Source organism: Heterocephalus glaber, unplaced genomic scaffold (genome assembly GCF_053883595.1).
Source record: "Heterocephalus glaber isolate CG9 unplaced genomic scaffold, H.glaber_assembly_v1.0 deba00001537, whole genome shotgun sequence".
Lineage (NCBI taxonomy): Eukaryota > Metazoa > Chordata > Mammalia > Rodentia > Bathyergidae > Heterocephalus > Heterocephalus glaber.
This window is the reverse complement of record NW_028258332.1, coordinates 337,655-352,725: the sequence shown is the minus strand read 5'-3', so window position 1 is coordinate 352,725 and position 15,071 is coordinate 337,655. Positions and strand designations below refer to the sequence as shown.

General features: G+C 58.0%; 2 protein-coding genes across 7 annotated transcripts in view; one reads left to right on the top strand and one right to left on the bottom strand.

The window, feature by feature from the left end:
• Slc9a3 (solute carrier family 9 member A3) overlaps positions 1-11,477 on the top strand; it is a 35,870-nt gene extending 24,393 nt beyond the window's left edge. For 2 of the 5 annotated variants that reach the window (XM_087189147.1, XM_013072381.3), the window contains exons 4-16: positions 1,127-1,205; positions 2,123-2,300; positions 3,045-3,265; positions 3,483-3,685; positions 4,014-4,103; positions 4,230-4,300; positions 5,318-5,447; positions 6,271-6,386; positions 6,991-7,120; positions 7,234-7,410; positions 7,524-7,596; positions 7,891-8,004; positions 9,463-11,477. In XM_087189147.1, the coding sequence (XP_087045273.1) occupies positions 1,127-1,205; positions 2,123-2,300; positions 3,045-3,265; positions 3,483-3,685; positions 4,014-4,103; positions 4,230-4,300; positions 5,318-5,447; positions 6,271-6,386; positions 6,991-7,120; positions 7,234-7,410; positions 7,524-7,596; positions 7,891-8,004; positions 9,463-9,764 (1,884 nt within the window). In that variant the 3' untranslated portion in view covers positions 9,765-11,477. The other 3 variants (XM_087189146.1, XM_013072382.3, XM_004845114.4) reach the window with 3 other exon arrangements.
• Positions 11,478-14,565: 3,088 nt separating this feature from the next.
• Positions 14,566-15,071, bottom strand: part of Exoc3 (exocyst complex component 3) — a 35,611-nt gene continuing 35,105 nt past the window's right edge. For both annotated transcript variants that reach the window (XM_004845109.4, XM_004845110.4), the window contains exon 13: positions 14,566-14,839. In XM_004845109.4, the coding sequence (XP_004845166.1) occupies positions 14,668-14,839 (172 nt within the window). In that variant the 3' untranslated portion in view covers positions 14,566-14,667. The remainder of the gene's footprint in view (positions 14,840-15,071) is intronic.

The following is a 15,071-nucleotide window of genomic DNA, read 5'->3' as shown; positions in this document are numbered from 1 at the left end:
CAGAGTCTGATGCATCAGTCCTTGCCTTTCCTTCCCTTCTCACCATCGTGGACCCGTCCACCCAAGCCTTCGGGTCAGGCTACATGGCTGCTAGCCCGCAGTCACAGTCCCCACAGCGAGGGGTGTCGGTGGCAGCTCACACTTGGTTTTGCCCCTTCCTGACTTCAGGAAAGTAGATGAAGAAGCAACAAAATGTCAGAGGGATTGTATTGTCCGCTTGGGCTGCCAGAGGTTAAACCAGAGGCTCACTTCTCGCTGTCCTCGAGGCTGCAGTCTGAGGTCAGGGCACAGGGGCTGGCTCGTCCGTGTCTCTCCTGGGCATGTGGACACTGTCCCTTCCCCACGTCCTCACAGGGGCGTTCCCTCAGGTGTGTCTGTGGCCTGACCGCCTCTCCTCAGGACCACCCCATCGGGTTGGGCTAAGCCCACCCAGTGACCCTCCTTCACTCCGGTCATCTCTGCAGAGGCCTCACTGTCACACACAGGTGCACTTTAGATCCTGGGGTCAGGATCCAAGAAGTGAACTTAGGGGGCATATTCAGCCCCTCAAAGGAGTCAAGGAAGCCAAAGCTGTCGTTTCTGTGGGCTGTTTCCCCAGAGGCAGCTCCTCAGGCAGTGCGCGTTCTGTGCCATGAGCCGCAGGAGCCTAAACCTGAGGAGCAGCTGCTGCTCTTCACAGCAGTGAAGTCTCACTCCTGTCCCTAGCTTGTCCTCATGGGAGGAGAGAGTGGATGGGGGTGGGGGGACTTTGTAGATAGTGGACACAGGCCCTGGGGACGAGTGATGGCTCCTGAACACCTGCTTCCTGTACCCCCCACGTCAGGACAGGACAGTGCGGGACCCTGGATGCCTTCACGGCTCTCGGGGCAGCTGGGGACCCACTGAGACCCCAGGAATTCGGCCAGCAGCTCCTGTTGCCCAGTTGGCCATTTCTAGTGCCTTCTCTCACCCATTTACCCTTCTTGCTGCCCACCTTCTACCTTCTGCCCACTGATAGCCTTGCTTCTCAGGTCTGCACTGCCGCGGCTCCACACAAGGTCCAAGTCTGTGAGGCCAGGCACTGGGACGAGGAAGGGCCACCCCTGAGTTCAGGCTGACCAGATGTGTTATGTCTTCTGTCCCTCAGGTCCTGTACAGTGTGTTTGAGTCTTTCGTGACACTAGGTGGTGACAAGGTGACAGGTGTGGACTGCGTGAAGGGCATTGGTATGTAGCTGGCCGGCCCTGCCTGCCCACCCGCAGGCCTGTCCTCTGCCGCTCTGCGGCCCACAGCCCCAGCAGGAAAAGGAGTTCCCACCATGCCGCTGTGTTGGCCAGCTTTCTGTTATCAAGCAACAGAGTAACTGCGAGGAGGAGGTTTACTGGGCTCTTGATTTCAGTCCATGGTGGGCTGGTTCCAAGGTTAAACAGAATAGTGGAAGGACTCGGCAGAGGAGAGCTGCTCCTGTCATGGCAGCCAAGAAGCAGACAGGGAGGGCAGGGCAGGGCAGGGCAGGGCAGGGGAGGGGAGGGGAGCTTGGGACAAGTCACCCCATGCCCACCCCTTCCCCCCAGGCCCCTCCTAACAGCCTTCCAGCTATGAATCCATCGATGGGTTAATCAGCAGATGAGGTTAGCGTCCTGTGATCCAGTTACCTTCCAAATGCCTCACCTGCAAACATAGAGGACATGGGGAACTATTTGGATCAAACCATCACAGTTGCAGAATGGAGCACTGTGCATGCCCCCTTCCCAGACACCTCAAACACAGCGTGGGTCCTGAGGGGTCCTGGTGGCTTCCTGGGACGACAGTCATCCTGGGGCTCCAGGAAGGGACAGATGGACAGTGTTGGCCAACACAGGGCCTGGTTCTTGCCAACCCAGGCCACAGGGCTTCGTCTGAGTGATGTTTCCTAAATAGAGTCCGGGGCTCCCAGGGTCCAAAGTGCCAGCATCTCTTTCTGCCCCGGGGCTGGGCCCAAGATGGGACCCTCTCCCCAGAGAGCAGGGACTGGCCGGTTCCTGAGCGCTTGAGCCTCCGAAGGTGGTTGTCAGGCAACTCCCGTGAGGAGAGGCCCAGAAGGGCTGCCCACGCCCTGCACAACAGGCCATTCAGGCACCTCAGATGCATGCTGTCCCCCCAGTGTCCTTCTTCGTAGTGAGCCTGGGGGGCACGCTGGTGGGCGTGGTCTTCGCCTTCCTGCTGTCCCTGGTGACACGCTTCACCAAGCACGTGCGCATCATCGAGCCCGGCTTCGTCTTCGTCATCTCCTACCTGTCCTACCTCACGTCCGAGATGCTGTCCCTGTCGGCCATCCTAGCGTAAGTCCCCGGGTGTGCATGGAGCCCAGAGCTTGAGCAGCAGCCCTGCAGGCAGCTGGGCAGAGGCCAGAGACTCTGGGGCACCCCCTAGAAAGCGAGTATGGGCACAGTTCATGCCCAGCTATTCATACCCAGCTGCATGGCAGGGGACATGGGGTGGACCCACACTGCCCTTCTCGAGTGCGACCTTTAGGGCACACATTCCAGCTTCCTAGTCCCTGAGCTATGTGGACATTTATTGTGTGGGTTGAGGAATTTTATTTATTTAATTTTAAATAAGGACTGAGTGTTTCTGCAGAATTGTCTGCAGCTGCAGAGCCTGCGGGGGTGGGGTGGTCGGGGCCAGAGGGTTCACATGTGATCTGTGGCCCCCACCCATCCACTCAGGCATGCAGCCCTTTGCTCAGATAGGGCTCCCTTAAGGCTGACATGGCCCGGAAGATGCCAATGGCCTGTTGGGGCATGAACAGATGCAGAGGCTAGCGCCTGACAAACAGTAGCTGTGATTCTGGGTGCTCAGCCCCAGGCAGGGGGCAGAGGGCAGCAGAGAGTGCCTAGCTCAGGACATCAGCCCAGGGAAAGCCCAGTCCACACAGTGCAGGCCTGACCAGCGAGAGGATGTCGGTCCAGGATGCGGAGCCCTGTGGCCTCGCCAGGCTGAGAGATGGCAGGGCGGGACCTTCAGAAGGGTCCAGTCCCGAGTGCTGCCCACTGAACGGCAGCCTCATGGCCTCTCACCCCCAGAATCACCTTTTGTGGCATCTGCTGCCAGAAGTATGTGAAGGCCAACATCTCAGAGCAGTCGGCCACCACGGTGCGCTACACCATGAAGATGCTAGCCAGCGGGGCAGAGACCATCATCTTCATGTTCCTGGGCATCTCCGCTGTGGACCCCCTCATCTGGACCTGGAACACGGCCTTTGTGCTGCTCACGCTGCTGTTCATCTCAGTGTACCGGACCATCGGTGAAGACTGGGACAATTCAGGGATCATGGGTTTGGGGCCCAGGGCAGTACCCCAAAGACCAGCCTGGCCAGGAACCCTGATGAGTGCCCAGGCTTCTTCGAAGATGCCCACCATCCTCGAGATGAGGGTGTCACCTGGGGGACGGGGCCATTCAGGGCATGTGGCCACAGGCACAGGGGTAGGGGCTGCAGAGCTGAGCCTCCTTCCCCACTGCAGGTGTCATCCTGCAGACCTGGATCCTGAACCGGTACCGCATGGTGCAGCTGGAGCCCATCGACCAGGTGGTGATGTGCTACGGTGGCCTGAGAGGGGCTGTGGCCTATGCCCTGGTTGTGCTTCTAGACAAGAAGAAAGTCAAGGAGAAGAACCTGTTTGTCAGCACCACGCTGATCGTGGTCTTCTTCACGGTCATCTTCCAGGTGCAGCCTGGCTGCCGGGCTCTGCAGTGGCCCCTCCCTGCCCCCAGCCCTGTGGGACCAGTTTCCAGGCTCCAGATCTGAACTGGATTTTATAATTTTAGTAACTAGGAAGGTTTTGTAGGTTTTCATGTGGCCCCACAGGGGACGTGGCCCAGTTGTCCTGAGAATTGTTCCGGGCAGTGGATGCGCAGAGGCCCCGTTAACATTTCCCACTGTCGCACTGTTCCATGGGCCTGGACAGGGCCCACTGTGCCCTTGCTGGTGGCCTGGGGGCTGGGTGGGGCTCTCCCTAGCCGTGGGCCAGCGAGGCTGTCCGTCTGTCTCCCAGGGCCTGACCATCAAGCCCCTGGTACAGTGGCTGAAGGTGAAGAGGAGCGAGCAGAAGGAGCCCAAACTCAACGAGAAGCTGCATGGCCGGGTAGAGTGGGGATGCAGTGGAGGGAGGGAGGGCACCGCCTGCCACCTGCATGCCCCCTATGTGTCCCCTGCGCTCTGGGAGGCGAAGCTGTCCTGTGACCCTCTGGACATTCCTTTTCTCCAACAGGCTTTCGACCACATCCTCTCAGCCATAGAGGACATCTCAGGACAGATCGGACACAATTACCTCAGAGATAAGTAAGTGGCCTGAGTCGTCTGGACAAAACCTAGGCCAAAATGGGTACGGCTTGTGATGCACATTGGTCTCAGCTGTTGGTTTCCTGCTCTTTCAATTGGCGACCCTGAATCACAGAGCTAATAAGGGACACAGCGCCTAGACAGGGCCATATAGATCCCATTACTGTGACCCAAGGATCTCATGACTAACTTCTGGAGGACCCTCATTCAACCGGACCAGGGCCACCAGGTGAGCTGCCAGGGTCCTGGACCGGTACTGCCACTCGGGGGACACCTGGACAGGGCTGGTGTGCCCCAGACCTGCAGGTGCACACAGGTGAAGATGCTGACACCTGCAGAGGGGCTGGTGCTGTGGACACATCAAAGACACAGATCTTGTTCTGGGGGAAAGTGATGCCCTTACACTGTGGCTACTTAATTCCCAATTGCTAAATTATGTGGGAATTAAAAATCAGGAAAATAAATACTTCCTCCCCCAAATACAAGGGTGTGTTAGCATCCATCAGCATTAAAAATTATTTTGCCCATGAAATAATCTATTTCTATTTTATTATAAAATACACTTGACACTTAAAATTATGTGACTCCAATAAGGAATTAGAGTCACACATAGAGGCCCTGGTGTGTGAGATAATTGTCCATATTCCACCAGAGGCGACAAAGTTCATGTGAAGCCCGGGCATGCTGTCTCAGAGCGGGAACCCCAGCCCTGTCCTCATGCCACCCTCTGAGACTTATGTGGTCTTTGGAAACCTCACAAAGGCGCATGAGATGATGGTTTTCTTTGCATTCTCCTGATACCGCGGTCAAAGGGAACCAGAGTCGGGGGATGGCGCAGGAGGTGTGGCCAAAGTCACCGCGGGGGTCTCAGGACAGGAAACCCAGGACAGCAGGACAGTCTTGTACTGGGTGCAGCTCCAGAGGCCTCTGTCCACTCAATCCTATGTCCAGGGCTCTGTCTGTGTGGGGCAGGAGCGCCAGGCCATGAGAGCTGACCGTGTGACCGTCTGTCCCCAGGTGGTCCAACTTTGACAGGAAGGTCCTCAGCAAGGTCCTCATGAGAAGGTCAGCCCAAAAGTCTCGAGATCGGATTCTGAATGTTTTCCACGAGCTGAACCTGAAGGATGCAATTAGCTATGTGGCTGAGGTACAGGAATGTTCCATCTGCCCCTCTGCTGGAATCAGGGCCCTGGCCCTGTGGCAGCACCCAGGGTCTAATGCCACAAGCACTGCACCTGCCCATCCCAGCTTGTCCTCTGGGCTCAAGACGTGTGGGATGGGACACAGGCATTGCACGCAGGTCACCAAAGCTCCCAGCCCACCCCCATCCCTCATCACAGAGGATGAAAAGCCACCCCCACACACACACCACTGAGACATGTCCATGTCCCCTGGGCCCTGCAGCTCTGAAACCAAGCTCAGGCTTAGGTCCAGGCTGCCCAGGTGCAGAGCATCCTCAGCCTCAGGCCTCCTCTGGGGCAGAATTCACACAGAGGCAAACCCAGCCGCCTGGACGGGGACAGGAAGGGGCTTCTGGTGGCCTCTTCTTGCTGCTTCCTGTCTCTGGGGTGCTCCTCACCTCCATGCAGGTGCCTGGACACCAGGAAGGGCCCTGAGCCTCTGCCTGAGTCCTGGGGAGGGGTTGGGGAGAGATGACCCAACCACCACGCTACATTTTGACCCAAGTCCCTCCTGGGCCTGAGGGCTGCTGGGGCCGAGGCCACTGTCCGGATCCTCAGGTGTGGATCACGTTTCCCCCGACCCCCAAGGGCCTCCGGGAGCTCGTCCTCTGGGTGCTGTGGTCTGCCCTGGCTGGGGTGAACACTGGACAGGGTGAACTCGCCTCCCCTGGGCTCCATCTCTGTCTCCTGGAGCCCATGGGTCCCTGAACACCGGGACCAGGCCTGGCCTTCCAGTCAGAGGTGCCGCCTACCAGTCCTCCTTGGTGGCCAACCAGACACTTCTTGCAGGGAGAGCGCCGTGGGTCCCTGGCCTTCATCCGCTCCCCGAGCACTGACAACATGGTCAATGTGGACTTCAGCACACCACGGCCATCCACTGTGGAGGCCTCAGTCTCCTACCTCCTGTACGTGTCCCCAAAGCCACCCCTTGCCCATACCCCTTTTCCTTGTGCCCTGACCACCTCCTCCTGCAGGCCCTAAACGGGCGCTGGGGGTGGGACAGGGTGGAGAAAGGGTCCAGAAAGAGGGCGGGCACTGGCACCATACAGATGAACCTTTTGGAACAAGCAGCAAGGTCTCGTTCTTGTGAGGCACACGCAGGGGCAGTGGAGTAGGGCCAGCAGATGCAGGGGCCTGCGGCCTGACCATGTGTCACGGCCAGCAGACTGAAGTCCTGGACCAGGACAGGCCACCAAGGCAGGTCCTAGACTTCCATATGCTGGCCTGGCAGCTGATGGCCAGCTCTGGCCAGTCGCTGATGCAGGTCTGAGGCTGGGGAAAGCAGTGGGGAGGTGCTGCTGGGGTCCTAGGCAGGAATTTGGAGGGTGACTGGGAGGCACCTTAAACAGGAGGTGAGGAGGGTCCAATGGGGCCAGTCAAGTAAAGCTCCATACAGAGGAGCTAGGCAGGGCTCCAGGGGCCCAGGCGTCCAGGGGTCCAGGCCCAGTTAGGGTGAGGGACAGCAGCAATCCCCCAGCTCAGCTCCTGGCTCAGCATCTGACTGTGCAGGAGGGAGAACGTGAGTGCTGTGTGCCTGGACATGCAGTCCCTGGAGCAGCGTCGAAGGAGCATCCGTGACACAGAGGACATGGTCACCCACCACACGCTGCAGCAGTACCTGTACAAGCCGAGGCAGGAGGTAGGCTCAAGGTTGCACAGTCCCTCCCCTCTGCTGGGGTCCTCCTGTCCTCCAGACACAGGGGTCTGGGCTGCTTCTCCTGACCACCAGCCTGCCCTGTCACCCCTTCCCAGTACAAGCACATCTACAGCCGGCACAAGCTGACACCTAACGAGGCTGAGAAGCAGGACAAGGAGATCTTCCACAGGACCATGCGCAAGCGCCTGGAGTCCTTTAAGTCGGCTAAGCTGGGCATGAACCAGAACAAGAAGGCAGCCAAGCTGTACAAGAGGGAGCGTGCACAGAAGCGGGTGAGGGGCTGTGTAGGCAGAGCGAGGGGAGCAGAGTTAGGCAGGGTCAGAGGGGCGGGTGTGGGCTGGGCCTGAACGTGGGTGTATCTGTAAATGGCTGCACTTGTCCACAGAGGAACAGCAGCATCCCCAATGGGAAGCTGCCCATGGAGAGCCTGGCGCACAACTTCGCCATCAAGGAGAAAGGTAGGGTGTGGTGCGTGGGTCACAGGGCCAAGCCCTTTCCTCCTATCCTCCCTGGCCTAGCCACAAGGCGGCACCCTCCCCATCTCTTTCCCTTGCCCCTCGCACAGTGGAGCCAGGGGAACAGCAGGGGTGATTCTGCCTCCGCCCAGCCCACCCTAGTCCCTGGTCCCTGGGCTGCCCTGGCACTGCTGGGACAGCGCCACAATGACAACCCTCGGGCCACACGCGAGCTACCAAGGACCTGGGTCACTCTAGCCCCAGCCCAGTTCCCTCCTCTTGTTCCCTACCCCAAAGAGTTTGAACTTTTGGATGCCGAGGAGGCCCCAGACTATGAAGTTGAGGAGACCAGTGGGGGCATCGAGTTTCTGGCCAACGTCACAAAGGACACAGCCTCAGACTCCCCAGCAGGTGAGGGAGGCTGGGGAATGGGGGCTCCCTCAGTGCCTAAAGAGCCCCGGCCGGGTGCTGCTTCCTCCACCCTGTCAGCCTTCCCCAGGGCAGGTGGCTCCGCAGGCCAGGACTCTGCGCTCAAGGACAGGGAAGGAACGGGGTGCAGGCTGAAAGGCACTGGACCGGCAGGGCAGGTCCTGACCTCTGGTGGTAGTCACAGGAGTTGCCATCAGCCTGGACAGTGTGTTCCTTGTCCTGCCGGGGTTCCCGAGAGGCTAATGAGCACTGACCTCTTTCCTAGGAATTGAGAACCCTGTGTTCTCCCTGGATGAGCACCTGGACCCCAGCATCCTCGCCAGGGTGCCACCCTGGCTGTCCCCCGGGGAGACTGTGGTGCCCTCCCAGAGGGCTCGTGTGCAGATCCCCCAGTCTCCCAGCAACTTCCGCCGCCTGGCACCCTTCCGCCTCAGCAACAAGTCAGTGGACTCCTTCCTGCTGGCCGACAGCGAGGAGCGGCCCCACATCCTCCCTGAGTCCACACACATGTAACTGGTGCCCCACCCCTAACGCCTGTTCTCTCTGATGCTTCTTCCAGGGCTCTCCTGGACCCACACTCTCCAGCTCTCTCCAGTAGTTCTTCCTCCTCTAGATCCCAGCTTCCATCGGCTGCAGACTTCTTAGGGGATGCTGACAAACCAGTCTGTCTTTGCTTCTGCTTAGGACACAGGGATCCAGAGGCCATGAGGGCTTGTGTTTGCAGGTTGTCCTACTGAGAATTCACTTTCGGACTGTCAGCTGCATCACAGGGGCGTCTGTGGTCGGCCTGAATCTCACTCACTCCGCCCAGGAGCAAGGAGCAGGAAGGGGCCCTGGAAGGATCCAGGAGCAGGGGAACGCCCAGGACAGAGGCAGTGGGTCTTTTCTACCTCGTAGAGGCAGGGTGCGGGAAAGGTGCGGGAAGTCTCTGCCCATAAGCTGGCAGCAGCACCCTTTCTGGGGCTCCTGCAGAGCCCAACCCTGGAGGAGGTGAGAAGCCCGAAGAGCCCTCTAGCGGCAGGGTCTTAGTTATTCCAGGTTTTCCTTTTGAGTGCTCCAGGCAGGTGAAAGCGTTGTAGATGGGTGGGTCTGGCCCGCCTCAGGATTCAAGCCCGTTTCAAACGGAGGGAGTTTTTCTGCCTGGTGGACGCTGGCAGAGGCCGTGGGCCGTAGGCCCTTCACTGAGGCACTCCCTGGGCAGGGCCACTAGGACTTGGGGACCGTGCAGTCGGGTGCTCACTGCTGTCCTTCCGCCTGTCCCTGCTCTTCCTCTGGATCCGGCGTGCCCCTCCCCCGTGTCCTCTGTCCTTGGAGCGGGTGCGGCGTGCGCAGAGGGGTGGGCGCAGTCTCGGGCTGGCCTGGAGCGCGTCGCGGGGCACTGCAGGTATCCCCTCGTCCTGGACCCTGCGGTGCCTCGGCCTCACACCCTGTACCCCACAGGTGACACCGGCTCCGACACGCCACTGACCAGACCCTCGTCCCCGCGCCGGGGCCCGCCCGCTGTCCTGCAGCCCCCGCACCCAGCGATGTCACCACCCGCGAGCCCCGCCCAGTCCTCCCGCATGCCGGGGCCAGGGGCGCATGCGCGATCGGCGGCGGCGCGGCGCGTGCACAGCCGGCGCTCGTTTCAGCGGCCGCGTGCGCGCCGCCGCCCAGAACTGCGCAAATTGGCGTCGCTGCAGCCGCCCGGCCCAGCCGAGCTGCCGCCGCTGGCGCTAGAGCAGGAAGAGACGCCGCTGTGATCTGGAGGCCGTGCCAGGCGGAGCCATACCGACTGGGGACCCGGCGGCCAGGCGGACCAGGCTCCCGTCCCTGTCGGGCCACCGGGTCGCTAGCTTGTCCGGAGCCATCCGTCCTTGCGCACCTTTCGGTCTCGAGCGGTGGCCCGCGAGGCGGGGACATGGGCTCCGAGACACATCTGGCCCGTCACTACCATTGCTGGTTCTGTGATGCCCGTCGGCCTCTGGCTGGTGGCATCTGTTGCGTTGGTATCTCAGCTCCGACGGCCCAGCCTCGTCGTCCCTTGTCCGGGCCCTGGGCTTGCTCTCTGCAGACAAGGTCTCGACCGAGCTGACCCTACTGGCGTCGAGGGCCGACAGCTAGGCTGGACCACGGCTAGAGAGAGATCCCGAGGCAGCCTTGTCGGGAGCCACTGTGGGCTGCCCTGGGCCACCATGATCCCCACGGGGAAGGCCCAGGGCGGGGAGGAACCTGGGGCCTGAGCCTCCAAGGAGAGCATGGCCAAGCGACCTGTGCTTGTCCTGGACCTCCTCCCACTGTGCCCGGGACTCAGGCATGTGGCTTGGACAGCCCTACCGCTAGAGCTGTGAAAGGTGGGTCACCCCCAAGCCTCAAAACCCACGCTGAAGGTTGCCAAGGCAGCGCTCTCCTGCACCCATGTCATTGAGGAAGACCAGAGGGGCTGAAAGGGAGCAAGGGCCCTCCACGCTTTTCGAAAACCACTCCCAGCTCTGCTCAGGAAAACTGCTGCCACCTCAGGGTTGAGGCTGACAGCTCATTCTCAGGGGTCAGAGGGGTCGGCAGCACTTGGTGTTAATGCCACACAGTGAGTCCCAGACAGAAAAAGCACATGCTTTCCCCTTCACGACTTCACTGTTTAAAGGAACTAGTGAAAGCAGTCTGTTCAACACAAAAGGCCCTGGCTTCTGCCTCAGAGCTGCTCCTCCGACTGGAACCCATCTGCTGACACTGACATACAGGACCTCTGGTTTCCTGGCCCTGCTTTCCTTGCTTATAGATGAGACCAAGGCCAGCTGCAGTGCAACACAGCCAGCTGGTGCAACTCAGGAGCCTTACCTGGGGTGCTCTACAGCCAAGTGGCTTGCCTGCTCACACTGGGAGCTGCGTTAACCTGCCTAGGCCATGCATGAGACGTAGGGTCCAATTCCCACTGCAGGATCAGAAGCTGGGTCTGGGACAGTGGTTCAGGCAGCTCCTGGTTGCGCACACTGAGATACCAAAGCCAGCCGCCAGGCAGCAAATCTCAGACAGATGCCCCTTGATGCTCCATGCTGGTGTCTCTGAAGGGGCAGCCTCGTCTGGGCGGGTGTGAACTCCGAAGCTGGACACAGCTGCGGTGGAACCAGAGTTCAGACTAGAAAGCATTGCTCCCGGGAATCTACATTGCCCTCAGAGGGCAGTGTGGCCATTTCAGACAGGAGAACCCTGCTATTACTGTCACTTGTAAAACAGAACGTAAACAGTCTATGAATGTATTTCCTTAAGGAAGCCGTTGTAAAAATTTTTATTAGGAGGTTATCTATTTATGTAATACTGAACTTTGGCCTACTTTGTGGTACTGTAATGTACACAATTTAGAAAATTGCTATTTCTCTTCTGTAGTCTTCCTGAAAATAATTGTTACAGTGTTCATTGTACTGTATATATCACTCATCTATTACGAAAGGAAATTTAAAGAATTTCGTCCAATCAAATTGAGGTGGGTTTTATGAGTGATGAGCTGAGAGTGTAACTGGCCAAACCCTGGATTCTCATCACAAGTGATATGCCTTAAGGTCCCTCCGGACCCATGTGCCAGTGCCTGCACAGGGAGCCCATTACAGCCTCCAACACAGACTGCGTGACCATTTTTTTTTTTTTTTTTTTTTGTATTGGGAATTGAACTCAGGGCCTCCCACTTACCAGGCCGGTGCTGTGCTGCTGAGCTACATCCCAGGTCCAATTGACCAATTCTGTTAAAACATTTCAAGGCATTTTGGATGAAAACTTTGTAAATGAGAAACCCAAGATATAAGGATCAGTCTCCTGTAGGCAGGCGTCACTCTGTACTGAACTTAACGTTGACACAAACGTATTCCACGTTGACACAAACGTGTCCCACGCCGTCCGTGAGGAAGTCACCGGGCACAGCTGTGACGTGCTGGGCACAGTGGGTGCCACTGGTACAGATGGAGAAAGGTCAGCGCTACCTTGGAGCGAGCTGGGCAGTGACCAGGATGGGTGGTAGGGCAGCACCCACCAAGCCTGCATCCAGATAGATAAGGGGGCCTTGGCAGGTCGAGATGAGGATGTGGGGTAGCCAGGGGCTCTGAGCTGCCTCTCTGTGCCGGTGGAACCTCCAACAGGTCAGAAGTTAGGTCTACGTGGCAGAAATTATTGTTTACAATGCTTATGTTAAAATTGCACATCAGAGTCCCCAAACTGTTCATAAGAGGAGTCTAACTAGTGAATTCACAGTCATCTCAAAGCAATGAACCAGAATGTAACAACCCCAGTAGGAGGCTCACAAGGTCAGTCGTCCCGGAGGCCCGGGGATGAGAGCGATCCTCTGGTCTCTTCCAGCTCCACTGGCTGCTGGCATCTCAGGCATCTCAGACACTTCCCTCTAACTCTCTCTATGACCTGCATCCCCTCCCACTGTGTCCCCACATGCTGCAGTCATACCTGCTCTGATCCCATTTCTGAATAAGGTCCAGAGGTTAAGATCTCAGGCCTCTTTTCAGGGTGGGGGGTGCGATTTGGCCTACGGAGAAGTGGTGAGTAGTGGTAGCTGTTTCTCCACCTCCCTTTGGCTCTGTCTGCCGGTCCAGTCCACGTAGGGCAGCCATGGGGAGGCACCTTACCCACCATTGAGAACTGTGTCAGCAGAGGAAGGATGGAGGGCAGGGACACTGGGGTCCCTTTCTCCACATTCTCTGGAACTCACTGGATGGGACTGAGACCAAGGAACTCTTCTGCTGGCCTAGGGAGGAGGAACTGAGCCATGGAACTGGGGGCTGCAGGCAGCAAGGGCTACAATGCTTCCAGACCAGGCTTCTGGACAAGAACCCTTTACATGGCTTCTCCGGCAGCAGCTGCCTGGCCATGCTGTGCAGGAAGCAAACTCCAGCCTTCCTTGTGGGATGGGCCTGCCCAGGCCTGCACAGCAGTGCCCCCTCCTGAGCAGCTCGGAGGTGACCTAGCCCAGGGCTCTGCCAGGAAGTAGACAGTGCCCTTCCCACGGCTGCCAGCACATCTTGCCTCCAAATGTGCTCCAGTCTGGCCAGAGCCAGCACTCAGTCCTCATGGGCCCACAGTGACCATGGCCTACAACAGAGCACACAGGAGCAGAAGCCACAGGGAACGCTGCTGTCACCTGGATGTCCACACTGGGCCCTCCTTCCTGAGGTCTCCTGCAAGGAGGTTTGTACTGTACAGTAACTAATGATGGCTGGCATGGTGGGTTCCAGATCCCTCAAGTCACACCCACTGCAGGCTGACAGAGAGGACAAACAAGCAGCAGCTGGATGTCACCCGGGTGGCTCTGTCTCTTCTGAGACTCCTGGATCACTCTCCAATTTGCACTTAATTCCAGTCTGAGACAAAAGCCTATTAGTGAATTTTCCTTAGCTTGTGAGGATGAAATAAAAGAAGAACATCAACTCTGCCATCTCAAAGAGGGAGAGAAAACGTGACACTCATCCACACATGCTAAGTGGCCACATGGTATGCAGCCCACACCGCCCGTGGAAGATGTCCCGCAGCATCTGTCCTGCCACTCTCTCCACCTCTCACCTACTTGGGATCCAGAGGACGGGGTGACCCTTTGTGTGCACAGGGAGCCAGGGCAAAGGGACACCAGCTATGTCTTTCCTCTCATGGAGCTGCAGCACTGCTCTGTTGAACAGGCATGCAGAGTCTACAAGGACCCAGGGGTCACTGCTCATTCTGGGTGCCATTCTCTTAAGCAGCTTAAAGATTACTGAGCAGGACATGGTAGCGCACACCTGTAGTTCTCATTACTCAGGAGGCTGAGGCAGGCAAGACTGCAAGATCAAGGCCAGTCTGGGCAATTTTGTCTCAAAAGGGCTGGAGATGTAGGTCCATGGTAGAGCACTTGCCTAGCATGCACGATGCCCTAGGTTTAATCCACAGCACCACCGAAAACAACAAAAAAAGTTAAAGATAAATGAAAAATGATGCTACCATTGAAGGCAGATGCTATAGAGGCAAGGCTAAGTTAGAGAAGAATTATTTTAGGTATTGTGCATCACAAATAAGCATGACATACACATCTTGAAACATATTCCCAATATTCATTTCATATCCATTTCTACTGACATGCTCCTGGCGCTGCTCATCCTGGTGTCTGACACAGCTGGCACTACCCTGTGGGGCTCTGTTCACCTGGGTAGGCTCCCTGCATCCAGCAGGTGAGCTGTTCCTCTCTGATATGGACCAAGGTGCTGGCCTAGGGGCAGTCAGAAAAGCCAGGGTGGAACTGGGCCCAGCGACAGCAGCTTCTGAGAATGGAATGTCATCACTAGGCCGAAACCACCTGGCTTTTGCTTCTTTTCATCAGGTGGCAAAGGTCCTGCGTGTGTGTGCTGGGCAGATCAAGGCCCATGATGGAAGTAAGGGACACCCATTTCCCACAAGTGACTGAGAGGCTTTCCACAAAGATGTCCTCACGAAGCACGCTTACAGGAGGGTGGAAAATCCACAGAATCAGGCACCCAGAAGCCACCCCACGGCCCTCACCCACACACACTTGGGCACCTGAAAGGACAGGCAGGTTGTAGCTAAGACTACCAAAGGTGGCCCTGGAGAGGGACATCCACTTTAATACACTTCTGAAAGCAGGGACATGAAGCCACAGAGGACCACACACGAGCAGATGGCTGGCTACTTGAGGAGCTTCGCCACATTCAGACTGGGCACAACAATCTCCCTGAAGAGGGGCGCGTAGTCGGGGTTCGCCGGCGTGGGGCCCTGGTCCAGGGACTCGATGATGGTCTGCTTCATGTCCCGGCTGGCATCCCCGCGCATGGCTAGCAGGGCGCCGATGTGGTCATCCCTGTGGCAGAGGGACACATGCCATCAGCCCCCCCAGACACTCCGGCCTGATCCCCACAGAGCAGAACCCTGGGAGGTGCTGTGGATGTGCAGGCAAAAGGAACCATTTTCCTGGTTTTCTTACTGGGGCCTTTTCTCTACCCACCACCGCACAAGGCTTTAGACACTGCTCTGAGAATCCCTGGGTTCAAAGATGGCCCCTGCGGGGGTGACCCAGAGGGCTCTAAAGCTCA